Raw genomic sequence first — 12,342 nt, forward strand, 5'->3', positions numbered from 1 at the left:
TGGCCAATAGACTGAGAGGGACAGTGCAGAAACAAGAACAGCCCTGAGGCTACTGCGGTAACATAGGCAACTTCTGATGGTGGCTGGACCAGAGAGGAGGTTTTGGAAGTGATGAGAAGTGGGTCTATTTTGAAAATGGTTATGTTTTGAAAATGGACCTGTCTCAATTTGCTGATGAATCAAATACAGGTTATGAGAAAATGAGAGGAGTCAAGGATGGCTCCATAGTTTTTGACCTGAGCTAAGGGAAGAATGAGGTTGCCATTAACCAAGATGGGAAGAGCACAGATGGAGCTGGTTTGGGGGTAAATCAAAGGTTTATTTTTGGAATTGCCAAATTTGGAAGTCTATTTGATAAAGACACGGATATGTCAAGGAGGTTATTGGATATACAAGTCCGCAGTTAGGGGAGAGGTCTGGGGTAAAGATTAAAATTTGTTTCCTTTCTAAAATCTTTCCTTTATGATGATGATGGTGGTAGTGGTGATGATAATAATTATGGGTAAAATGGTTAACACTATTGTTTATTGTGTGTTGAGTACTGTGCAAGATATTTTGTGTACGTTATTTCATTTAATATTAACGACTACCATGTAAAGCAAATACTTTCATCACTCCCTTTTTAGAGATATGAAAACTGAGGCTTTGAGTGGAGAAGTAATCTACCCAAGGGCATACAGTTATTACTTGTTGAGGCATTTGGAACAAAGTCCCAGAATTTTGGTGGTATTATTCGAACATCTACTGAGGACTTTCTAGGGGATAGTCACTCACTCCTTTATAAAGAAGACATATGTAAGTACCTGCTGCTCCCTAACCCTTGGGATAAGTCCTGGGGCCCAGAGATGGGGCAAGACAACTCACTTCTCCCTGTTTCCTTTCACCAGGACACTCTGGGGAGGCGCGCTGCTGCTCAGGTGGCATAATGCGGACAATGAGCCTTTCCCAAGCCTCTCCGATGAGCCCAGAGGCCTTTCATTTAATTCTTAAAAAGCCTTTGAAGGTCAGAGGTTATTGGCCCATATTACAGATGGGGAAACTGAGGCTTAGAATTTGGTAACTTACCCACAGTAAGTCACAGAGCTAACAAGTGGCAGAAGCAGATCTTGAACTCAGGTCTAGCTGGCTCCAAGTCAAGTGCTCTACCAGTCCACAAAGATCCCTCTCAAACGTCAAGTCTTTAGTGCCCTCCTGGCCTGGAACCCTCTTCCCAGCTTACCTCTCAAATAGGCAACTGGGCTATATCACTCAGGTCTTAGCTTCTCCAGTCACCCCATCAGAGAGGCCTCCCTGATCACCAAAATCTAAAGGACCCCCCCCTTTAATATCTCACCTTCAGAGTCTTCATTCTTATCTTCTTTCTTAATTATTTATTTACACACGCCAACAGCACCATTGTTAGCTACTTGAGAATAGAAACTTTGAAAAAAACGTAAAAAAAAAAAAAAGAATAGGAACTTTGTCTAACACCAAAGCATCCCTGGGCCTATAGAGAGTCAATAAATATTTGTTGAATGAATGAACGAACGAATGAATGGACTGCTGCTTAGCCTAAAAAGCCACAGTCAAGAAAAAGGTGGTTCTACCGTATTTCCCTTAGCAGAGCACAGTTGGGTGCACTGTGGCGCTAGCAACCGGCATACCCTTTGTTCGCCGAAGGATGAGGACACCTCCTGAGCCGATAAAGGGGAGCAGAGGCTTGGCTGGACCCAGAGGCTGTTCTCCAACAGGTTTGCCCTGCAGGGCCCCAGGAAAGTCCCCATAAGTGGTCAGCCCTCCCACCTGCTCCCCAGAATGCAGCCTGCGGAGAAAAATAGCCCCGGGTGACCTGGGTCTCCCGTTGAGGTGTGGGAAACCTGAGCTCGGCCCGCGCGACCTCGGCTTTGTTTGCCTCTGTGTATGGCAACCAGAAACCACCGAGCCTGCAGTTCTCAGAGGCCGCCTCCCGCACCCCGCACCCCCCTTTATGTTAATCTCCTAAACTGATTTGTCAGCAGCAGGAAGTGACATGACAGCTTTCCTCACAAAAGGGAAACTCCTCCGCGTTTCCATGGGGATGGAGGCTACTGTAGGATCACAGATTTATATAATCTTAAAGGGGTACACGCAATGACGTCATCCACCAGGGGCCAGGGGAGGGAGGGAGGGAGGGAAATGGAGGCCGGAGGCTGCAAGTTCAAGGCCAATTAGCTGCGATTTGCAAAATTCCAAGGAAAAGACAGGATGCAGTGGAAGCACTTGGGGTTGGTAGTCTCCTAATGGAATAATGGGTGTCTGGAAACCACCAAAAAGCATAAAGTATGCATTGATGCGTATTCTACGTACTAGAATTAGAGGGCTGGGAGGAAGCTTACCCATTAGATCCACTGCAAGGTGGTCATTTTATGGGTGGGAAAACTGAGACCCAAGAACCGCTAGAGGTCATTAGGAGAGGGGAAAGAGACCTGAATGTTTCTCCAGTGCCCACAACATGCCAGGCACTTCTACATTCATGAGCACCTTTCCTCCTCAAGTGAAGTAGGTTTTATTATCTTCATTTTACAGATGAGGAAACCGAGGCCCAAAGGGATAAATGGCTTTTCCACTTTGATATTATGGGGTAAAACCATGCTGACGTCTGGTTAGCTACAAAGCTCATCTTTTCCTCACTCCCACGAGCTGTCTTTTGGACTGAACTAGGGCTTTCTTCCCCAGTCTTCTTACAGACCCTTGTTCCCAACTTTGCAGTGCCGTTTACTTGCTGTATGACCTTGAGCTATAATTAGAGGGTTGTCGCTTCACCTCTCTGAGCCTCAGTTTCCTCCTCTGTAAAATGGATGTTGCTTTAAAAGTTAAATTGGAGCATCTGGAAAGCACTTAGCACAGTGGCTGGCACAGGGCGCTAACTCTAAAATTGACAGCTGTTATTACATTCTCAGTATTAAATGATCGAGTTGTCCCTATGTCAATCTCCCAGCTGAGAAACAACATTTTAATAGCTTAAGCATCTTTCTTCTCATCTTAGGCACTTTTTTTCCTTCCTAAGAAAAGCAGTCTCAGGCCAAAACTGACATCTTCTGGAGGGCCTGAGACCAGGAATCGGATGCATGGGGAGGAGGGGTTATCACCCTGGCTCTCCAGGGCTGGCAGGAGGTTAAGCAGCTTGTGCTGGGAGAAGTCGGTGAATTGTTTTCACTGGCGGCTCCCTTAGGCAGCCACTGTATTTTTCCACTGTGTGGATCACAGTGGAGATTAATGTTGGTCCAGCCAGTGCCTGCCAAGCAGAAAGTGATGGCCCGAGCCCACGGGGATGTCAGCCATGGCATCTGCCACGGACCCGAAGTCGCTGGTACATTTCCACGAAGGGAGATATTTGCAAGAGTAGATTTCTAGGGTTTGATAAAAACACTGGGTATGGTTTGTTTTGAAAGGCGTGAACACACTTGTCATTGGAAGCCTGGCCGAGGAAATGAATTTGCCAGCCCGGGGTAAGTTCTTAGAACATGGAACACAGGGATCTTTCAGGCCCTGGGAGTCAGGTGGTGCACCAGTGCAGAAAGGTCAAGGCCTTGAATGATGGGGCTGGACCAGGACCACTACTCAGAGCACCCCTAGAAAAGTAAAGTAAGATTTTCGCTTTTCTGCTTCCTACAGCACTTTGTCCAGAAACAAGTAAAGGAGTGCAGGGGCTAAGGGGCCAGCAACCCAGGAGCGTCACTGTTATTTAGTTCAACATTAAAGACTGGATTATGGGTTGGTAGTTAATTATACCTTCTCTGCATTGGCCTGTTTGGCAAGACAGAGTGAAGATCGAGACTATTGGCCTAGAGCAAGTCAGATTTAATTGTCTATCTTCTTCAACAAAATTATGAAAGCAGGGCAGCAAGTGACCGGAAGGAGGCGGCCACCAAAAATGATGGGTACGTGTGCAGAGGTGCCTAGGGGATGTGCTCCGAAACAATAATGGTCAGGTTGGGGGCGGGGATTTCTGGTGACTGGTCTACACTGTATTTGCTTATAGTGCTTGGTATTCTTTTCACAAAAAATAAAGGTCTTTTCAAAGGCAAAAAAAAAAAAAGCACACAGGAGAAGCCAGTGATAAAGCACAAAGCACATAGAATTAGGAAACAAAACAGATGTAGGGCCCAATTCCCCGACTTGCGCCACTTAGCTATGCTGGGTCTCACCATCTCCATTTGCAGATCTTGCTGAGTTGTTCTAGGGTCAGTCAGCACACCCTGCCTTGCACATAGTAGAAACACATTTATAGCAAATGTGTTGAAAAACTATCATCCTCGTCCCTTCAGCAGAGATCAGAGAGGGGAGGGAGGCTTTTTATGGTATCCTGGGGAAGTTATTAAATGGAAAAAGCAACCAAGTCAATGGCTACTTCCTAGTTTTGGCTCTGGGGACACTTGAGGGAGACATGATGGGAAGATACATAGGTGGACACTTGAATCCAATACCAAGAGCTCAGCTCCAGCACCTATGTTTTTTTGTTTGTTTTTTTATGATTGATCACACTTCTCTACCATCCTTGCAACCCAGCCATCTTGTGGGACTGAGGGGCCACCGAAGAGTATGGGATCAGATGCCAACACACATTCTGGAAGACCCTGTTCTCCCCTATTTCAGTGGTGGGAGAGGGATCAGTGGGGCTGCCCAAGAAATAAAGCATCAAGTTTTCAATAGAAAGGCCATAATTTATTCTGTTGTATAAAAAAGTCATCCTTACGTAACAAAATGTCTTCTTAGAAGAAGAAATATATTATTTCAGGTCATAAATAATCAGCAAACATACAACTGTTGGCAACTTAAAAACAAAACAAAACAAAACCAACACTGGTGCTTTCCATCAGTGCTGAAAACAAACCTGCTTGGGCTGTATTTACAGGATATTACAGTACTCACAACAGAAAATTGAGGTATTTGGTTCTTCTAGGAGTAGACACTGACATTTGTGAAGGTGGACCACCTACACAAAAATAAATAAAATAAGGTATATTCTCATATGTATATGTGTCGTCGGGAATGGTAATACTGGTAGGTATGTCAAGCATGAAAGTGTCTTCAGAAAACAGGGACAAGCAAAAAGAAATCGACTCACACGCTGAGTCCTCTCTTCTGCCCCATTTTGTCATAGGGACTTTATGTACCCACTGTATGTTGGTCCCGAAACCTGCTGAGTTCAGCAAACGTCTTGGTGCTAAGTCATCACTACGACCACTCAGGAACCCAGTGGAACTCGGGTGAAATTAAATAAATAAGGACCAGCCCTCACAAGCTCCCTTCCCTGGAGTTACTGCATTTCCCCTTTCAGGAAGGAGCCTGGAGTCCTGCTGGGTTGGGAGGATCACCTCCTGTGGCCTTTCAGCAGCTGGGAGAAGTTGTAATGGGGCTCTGAAGGTAGCTCAATGCACTGTTCGTGGGGTGGACGGGGATGGAGACCGGGAAGTTGAAGACGGTGGTGGTGGAAGTGCCGCAGTCGAGCACAGCCATGGCGGGACTCCCCGCCTCTGCCGAGCAGTGCGGGGCCAGGACCTGGGACTCAAACTGCAGCAGCTGGCCCATGAAGCTGAAGTTGGGGGAGATGATGCTCCTCCTCTGCTTCACAAACTCAAAGGCCTCATCCAGCTTGACTCGGTTAGTCCTCATGAGGTAAGCGAGGCAGATGGTGGCTGATCGGGAAATGCCCGCCTGGCAGTGGACAAACACCCTTCCGCCAGCGTTCTTGATGGAATCTGGAAAACAAAGTGCAGTCGGTTACTTGAGAGCCCAGGAGAACAACCCCAACCCCAGGAATAGGGTGTCTAAGGAATGTCATGTGTGTCCTGTCCAGAGATGGTCAATATCGCCTCATGCCATCACACGGACACTGTTTGTGGAGGCAGTGGGGAAAAGAACAGCAGGACATTTAAACCCAGACCAGGCATCACCACTAAGCAGATTGCTATTGCACAAATCAACATCCTGAGATCCAGTTTGCTAATCTATAAAATGGGACATCGAATCTATATTTCTCAGAGATGCTACCCACACCAGACTGACACTAACGTCTAGAGGAAAGCTTAAAAGTATGTCACTCGGGTTCTTGCCATAGAGTTTAAGCTCAGTGACTAAAACGGAAGGAGTGAGGCAGAAGTCCCAGGCATCTGTTCCATTTACCTATGAAGTCAATTGCCTCGTTGAACCAGGAGCTGATGTCCGCCTTGTGGCTGTCCTCCACAGGGATGCTCTTGTACTGGTAGTGACCCTCAAAATGGTTGGGACAGTTGGCTGAGACGTTGATCAAGGCAGTGATGCCCAAGGCATCCAGCATATCCTTGCGAGAAGCATGATAGGCACTGCCCAGGTACAAAAAAGGCAGGATCTCCACTGGGCCACCCTGAAATCCAGAAATATCCAACACTTGTCAAGCTTTATTCAATGTCACTGCTGGTGCCCACACCCACAAAAACTCCCTGCTGGAAAAGTCAGTTTCAACACTGGGTGAACTTTGTAGCACGCTGTCAGAGTATAAATAAATAGGGGACTAAACCCATTTGCCTAGGCAGGGCCAACAAGTTCATTTCTGTAGTGCCAACAATTAGAGACCCAGCTCCATCATACCACTTAACCATGGGATAAATAATATCCCCGGGTCCCCTGTTATAAATAGAGCTGCTTGTCGCCTTCTATATTCTCACTAGCACTGCTCTTCCACCTTTGCCAGCTGTTCCTTCTCCCCTCGGGCACGGCTCCTCCCTACTAACCTGGTCATAGAGTGGGGTGCTGCAGGAACTGCACCCGGATTCGGCGCTGTCGGGGACGCTAGTACTCAGGGGAAGGCTGAGCCCCATGGGGGTCGACTGTTTGCTGCACAGCTCCGGGCAGGAAGCAGAAAAAGCTTCATATCCTCCTGGGAATAAAAAGAGACATTTTTTTCTGTTAGTACCGCCGAGACAGGGCACCTTCATACAACTCCCCCATCCAATAGGGCTGTAAGTTTATCCCAGAGAGGCCCAGGCGAGTCTTTTGTTCCTAGTGCCAAACAAAGTCAACAAGTTCCCACAATGCGACTCAGGCGTCCAAGCGCTCCAGGTGGGGCAGCCCCCCAGGAGCTGAGGGCCAGGGGTCCCCGGGCAAGGCGGCAGGGGGCGTGCGGCCCGCCCCTGAGCACCCCCGACGGCGTACCTTTGAGCAAGAAGATTTGCGCACCGCGCGCCTCGCGGCAGAGCGCTCCGGCGGCCAGAGCCAGGGTGCCGTCGCGCTTGGCGCAGTCCAGGGCGGCGCTGCGCTCGTCCAGCAGCACCACGGCTTGGTACGCGCCGGCCAGCAGGCGGCCGCGCAGCTCGGCGTTGGGCACGATGTGCTCCAGGCCCATGGCGCCCTTGGCCCGGCGCCGCACAATGGTGCTGAAGCGCACGTTGACCGAGCCGACGATGTGGCCGGCGTTGAAAGCGAAGAAGGAACGACAGTCCAACAGCAAGCACTGCGCCGCGCGCTCCCGCAGCAGCGTCCGCAGGCCTCCGGCGTCCAGGGAGCCCACTTCCATGACCATGGCCGGCCCCAGCGCCCCCAGCGTGCAAGTCCTCCTGTGCTCTTTGTCCTGGGAAGCCAAAAGTAGAGCGATGGCTTTCGAGGAAAAGCCCGACCCCGGTTTTCTTTGCGCCAAACCCCAAACTGCCTTTGGACTGAGCGAGGGGTCGTCGTGCGGGACTCTAGACCGCCTCGGTTTCCTTGCTGCTCTCCCGACTGCTCCTCCGGCCCGCCTAGTCCCTACAGCCCCGACGTCCTTCACAGCGAGCCTGACCCGGGTGAGCGCGTTTATATGTGGCCTCTCGGCTGGCAGGCGAGGCGGGGCGGGGAGGGGTGGGTCTCGCCCGCTCAGGGGGAGGGGGTTTGTTTGTTTGAATAGAGATCACGTGACCGGTGCGGTGACGTCACCCGCCCTGCCGGGCTTGGCGCCGGAGGAGCCAAAGGCAAAGACGTCATCGGCCTCCGAGTGGGGTCCGCTGGCTGCGCTCTGGCTCCGGCTCAGGGCCCCGCCAGGCCATCCGGCCTCGCCTGGCGCGTCCCCGGGGACCTGGCCCGCGCCGCTCTCCGGGCCCAGCGGGGAGGGGAGGGGACGGGCACTGTGCCAGGCGAGGACTGACCTCCCGGGTGCGAACGGCAGGGAGATCCGGCCGTTTGCCACCGGCCTCCGCCTCCCCTCCCCCTCCACCGTGTCGCTTCCCAGCGCCCCCTCCGCCGCCCACCGGAGCGGAAAGGGGTTTCCTTTGTTTTTGCATACACGTGGGCCCCTTTCGCCCATTGCCTCGTACCCAGTTGGCGAGGAAACAGGTTCCCAAGGAGAAGCGATTTACTTGCCCAGTATCACACTGCTGGGGGTGGGGCAACAGCGAGGCGCCTGAAATGAGGGCTGAAGACAAATCCATCCCAGAACTACCGGGCTGAGTTGGGGTGGAGGTGTTCGGGGAAATATTCTCCCGTTCCCCACACTTCCCTGTTACTTAAAATGTACATTTAACGAGTAAAACGCCTTCCAATCGAATACCAAGCGGAAGAATCTCATTCCTAGTCGTGTAGTCCCTAGACGATTGTGAGCCAATGGAGCGCAAGTCAGGGGGCTGAAATCAGGGTGAGGGGTCGCAAGGTGCGGTTGTGGATTGCGGGGTTCGGGGTTTAGGGAAGCGACCCCCATCGCGGCTCGACAGCGCCCCACCAGGGGCCGCCAGACACGTTTCTGGCTACATTTGCCTAAGACTGAGCGGCTCCATCTCTTTATGCCCCAAATATGTACTGATTGAGCGCCTACTAAGCGCTGGGCTCGGGGGCTGCAAAGGGGAACAGGGGCCGGGCGCAGCCCCCACGCTCTGCTTCTCACCATCAATATGGGCCGAACTCGAAATCCAATCCTACAGTGCTTTAAGAGGATTTCCAGGACCTGGACAAACGTTTGGGAAAACCCCACGCGGTCACCCTCGTCCTGGGCTCTAGTGACGCCCCCCTGGGCGGCGGAGCCCCTCTGCAGCAGCACCAACAGCGCTAGGTACACAAACATAAATATTGCACCACCGTGCTGGGGTGCCGAATCAGGAACATTCTGTGGTTTCTTAGCCTCTCCTCCGGGGGAGGGGGGCGTTTCACTGCCACCCTGGGTGGTTGGTCTGTGGATTGTATCACCAGAGGCAACTTCTGCATTTGCCTCGCTTAGCTTCGGTGTTCTCACATGCTCAAACTTTCTGCCTAAATTCTAGAAAAGTAAAAGGCTAAGTGCTTTTTTCTTGTAAAGGGCGTTTTCTACCTTCAGATGAACATTGGCTGAGGGCAGCAAAGAGGTCCTCAGATAATGGCAACGCCCTCCCTGTATCTTTTTTAAGAAAGAAAAAACTTCTTTGTTTATACTACTTATTCATCTGAGGAACTCAACATATTTTATGCGTTGAATCATAAAATGTTACAGCTGCTGACTTTTCACAGCATGCGAACTTGATCCAAGTTTTGTTTTTTTTTTACCAAGAGCGGTTTTTAATACCTACACATTTTTTAAAAAGAAAACTTTTTTATACAAATATTACAGTGTTAAGTGACACAGTCTGGCCCTAAAGTCAGGTGTCTGCTGAGCTCTGCGGGGTTTTCCTCTCTATCCCTATTTGGAAAGAGCAGAGCTTGAACCCCACGCTGTCATTTTGTTGCTGGGTGGTCCCAGGTGAATCTTTTCCCCCACTGAGCCTCTAAGCTCGCATCTGTACAATGGGTTTACAACTGTGCACTTTGTGGATGGTTTGAGGCCCAAGTTAGAGATGATGGATGTAAGGAACCCAGGCCCTACCCATCCCTTCTTGTTATGATTCACTAAGTTTCTTGTTTTTTCCCTTCCTAGCAGAGCAATGCTTATATCATCATGCCACTGTGTGTTTCAGCATCTGGCATCAGAACCTGGGGAGAAGTCCACCACAAGATGCAGGTAGGTGTGGTTAGTACAGAGGTCCAGTTCAGGCTAAGGTCCTTCCTTGAGGCCAATCAACACACAGTGGCACAGGTCAGAGGGGCTGGTGGTAAAGATGTAGCCACCCAGGCCCCCAGTCCAGGAAGCAGAGATGCTACTTCTGGCTGGAGATGGAGCCAAAGAGAGGCCCAGCATAATCTGGTCTGTGGTGACTGCAGAAGCAGCAAGGGGCTGGAATTGTGGTCCTGATGGGCAGAAGGGCACAAAAGAGCATCAGGGGATTTTTTTCTCTGGGGAGAGAACCTGGCCTATCCGACCTGGGCTCTTCCTGATTTTAGATGTACTTAGAAATAAACCTGGAGGCAGGGCGGGGCAGTGGGACCGCCTGGCCTGGACTTCCCACCCTTAATGTGTGGCCTTGAGTAAGTCCGTTTCCCTCCTGAGCCCCCAGTCCCTCCTTCCTGTGATGGAGATAAGAACATGTACTCCTAGGGGCTGTGGGAAGACTCAGTGTAGCCGGGGTTGATATTACCCTACAATCTCTGTCTGAATCCTGCCCTCAGAGTCGACTTTGGAAAGAGTGGCATGCCCCAGATGACAGGCAGAAAGTGGCCCCAGCTCACTGTCTGCTCTGTGACCTTGGGAAAGTGGCTTAACATTCCTGAGCCTCCATTTCCCCATTTGTAAACTGGAAATGCTATCCATCGAGGGCCTGGTACCAGTCACGTCTGGAGGTGGTGCTCTCAGGAGAGGGAGTTGGCTCCCACCATTCCTGTTCTCTTCCAGAATCCACAGCCCTTTTACTGTCCCCCTAGTGCTGTAAGGCAGGCAGTTCCTGCCTTTGCTCAGTGCTTCCTAACTCCCTCTGTCCCACCAAATCCAAAGCCACCACTAGGCTCCACCCCTCCATCTGGCCCCGCCCCCACTGCTCTCACCGACTCTTCTGTTGTGATTTAGGCAAACCCCTGGACATGTGTTTCTCATCCTTTCCCACCCCTTTGCTCACACTGCTCCCCCTCCCCCTGCCAGGATGCTATCTCCTCTGGGCTCCAAGTCCCAAAGTGGCATCCCCAGGAAGCCTTCTTCGGTTTCTCCAACTTCTGCACCTGGGCCCTGGAGGACTTTGTCCAAACTTTCTGATTATGTAAATATCTCTCAGATCCTTATCTTACCCTCCCTGAGTTGCTAAGGGTAGGAGGTGTGTTTCTCTCATCTGTCACCTCCCCACCCTACTATCTTAGATACAGTGCCTGGCACATGGTAGGTCCACAATTTGTAGCATGGTGGAAGAATTTTCTTAAAGGTACTGTTGAAAAGTGTAAGAAGAGAGAAGGGGATAGAAATGGCCATTTATGGAGCCTCACCCCTGTGCCAGCTGCATTACAGGTATCATCTCGTGAACCAAACAATAATCCCGTGAGCTGGTTATTATCCCCATGTTATAGGCAAGGAAACAGAGAGGAGAATGTGCCCAAGGTCACACAGCTGGTAATCATCAGATGCAGATCCAAACCCTGGGCCTGTCTGATGGAGATATGGAGGGGAGGACCCAGGCATCCCGAGGTAGGAACCCCAGTCTGTTTAAGGCCTCCCTGCCTGTTGCAAGTCCATCCCCGGCAGCTCTGGCTGAGGCCTCTGACTCCCAGCTTGCCTGGAGCTCTGCTCTGTGGGCAGAGTGGTCCCTGGCACCAGCCCTGGAGGGAGCCCAAGCCTCCTACAACCCCTGGCTCAGGCCCTGGTATCCCTGCTGCCTTTCCAAAGTCACTCAGTTTTTGGGATTTGGGGCAGCCACGGGCACAGGGACTTAGCAGCCAGTTGGCCCATCCTAAGGGGCTGGCAAGGGGTGACTTCACCCTCCACACCCAGACAGTTAGGACAGAACCAGCTTCTGTTGCACAATCCTTACAAACAGATCTCACGGTCAGGGAAGGCTCGTGGCAGTGCATCATCTCAGCCAGCTCCCTCATTTGGGAGACAAGGACCCAGAGTGGTTAGGCAACCTATCCAAAGTCACAGTGTCCAGAACATTCTAAATCTAGTCAGCATTGTGTGAACTCTGTGTACAGACCCTCAAGTGTTTATCTCTGGAGGGTGGGGTTACTTTCATTTTCTTTCTTACAATTCTGTATGATTTGAATATTTCAACACAAATGTGGAACTTTTGTAATCAAGAGAAAAAGCTAAAAATGTTGAAAGGCAACAGTATTTAGGGTAAACCATATTTACCATATTTAGGGTGACTTGTTAAAAGCAAGTTACAGAGTTAGACTGCCTGGGTTAGAATCCCGGCCTGACCACTCACCAGCTGTGTGTCCTTGGACAAGTTACTTTACCTCTCTGAGACTCAGTTGTCTCATGTATAAAATGAAGATAATAATAACATCTATCTTGTAGGGCTATTGTAAAGATCATAGGAGACAGGGATCAGCAAA

At 50.5% G+C, this 12,342-nt stretch overlaps 1 protein-coding gene and 1 long non-coding RNA gene across 4 annotated transcripts in view; one reads left to right on the forward strand and one right to left on the reverse strand.

Moving 5' to 3' along the window:
* The window catches only part of LOC109551856 (uncharacterized), a 45,604-nt gene that overhangs the window by 22,819 nt on the left and 10,443 nt on the right, over positions 1 to 12,342 (forward strand). The window contains exon 2 of one of the 3 annotated variants that reach the window (XR_012330966.1): positions 9,845 to 9,928. This is a non-coding gene — a long non-coding RNA (uncharacterized lncRNA). The remainder of the gene's footprint in view (positions 1 to 9,844; positions 9,929 to 12,342) is intronic. The other 2 variants (XR_012330967.1, XR_012330968.1) reach the window with 2 other exon arrangements.
* On the reverse strand, positions 4,662 to 7,780 carry DUSP1 (dual specificity phosphatase 1). Its single transcript, XM_073802801.1, has 4 exons — positions 7,153 to 7,780; positions 6,732 to 6,877; positions 6,145 to 6,364; positions 4,662 to 5,720 (listed from the first exon to the last, which is right to left on the reverse strand). Exons 1-4 carry the CDS (start codon positions 7,517 to 7,519, stop codon positions 5,350 to 5,352), a joined length of 1,104 nt encoding a protein of 367 aa, XP_073658902.1. The 5' UTR covers positions 7,520 to 7,780; the 3' UTR covers positions 4,662 to 5,349.

Source organism: Tursiops truncatus, chromosome 3 (genome assembly GCF_011762595.2).
Source record: "Tursiops truncatus isolate mTurTru1 chromosome 3, mTurTru1.mat.Y, whole genome shotgun sequence".
NCBI lineage: Eukaryota > Metazoa > Chordata > Mammalia > Artiodactyla > Delphinidae > Tursiops > Tursiops truncatus.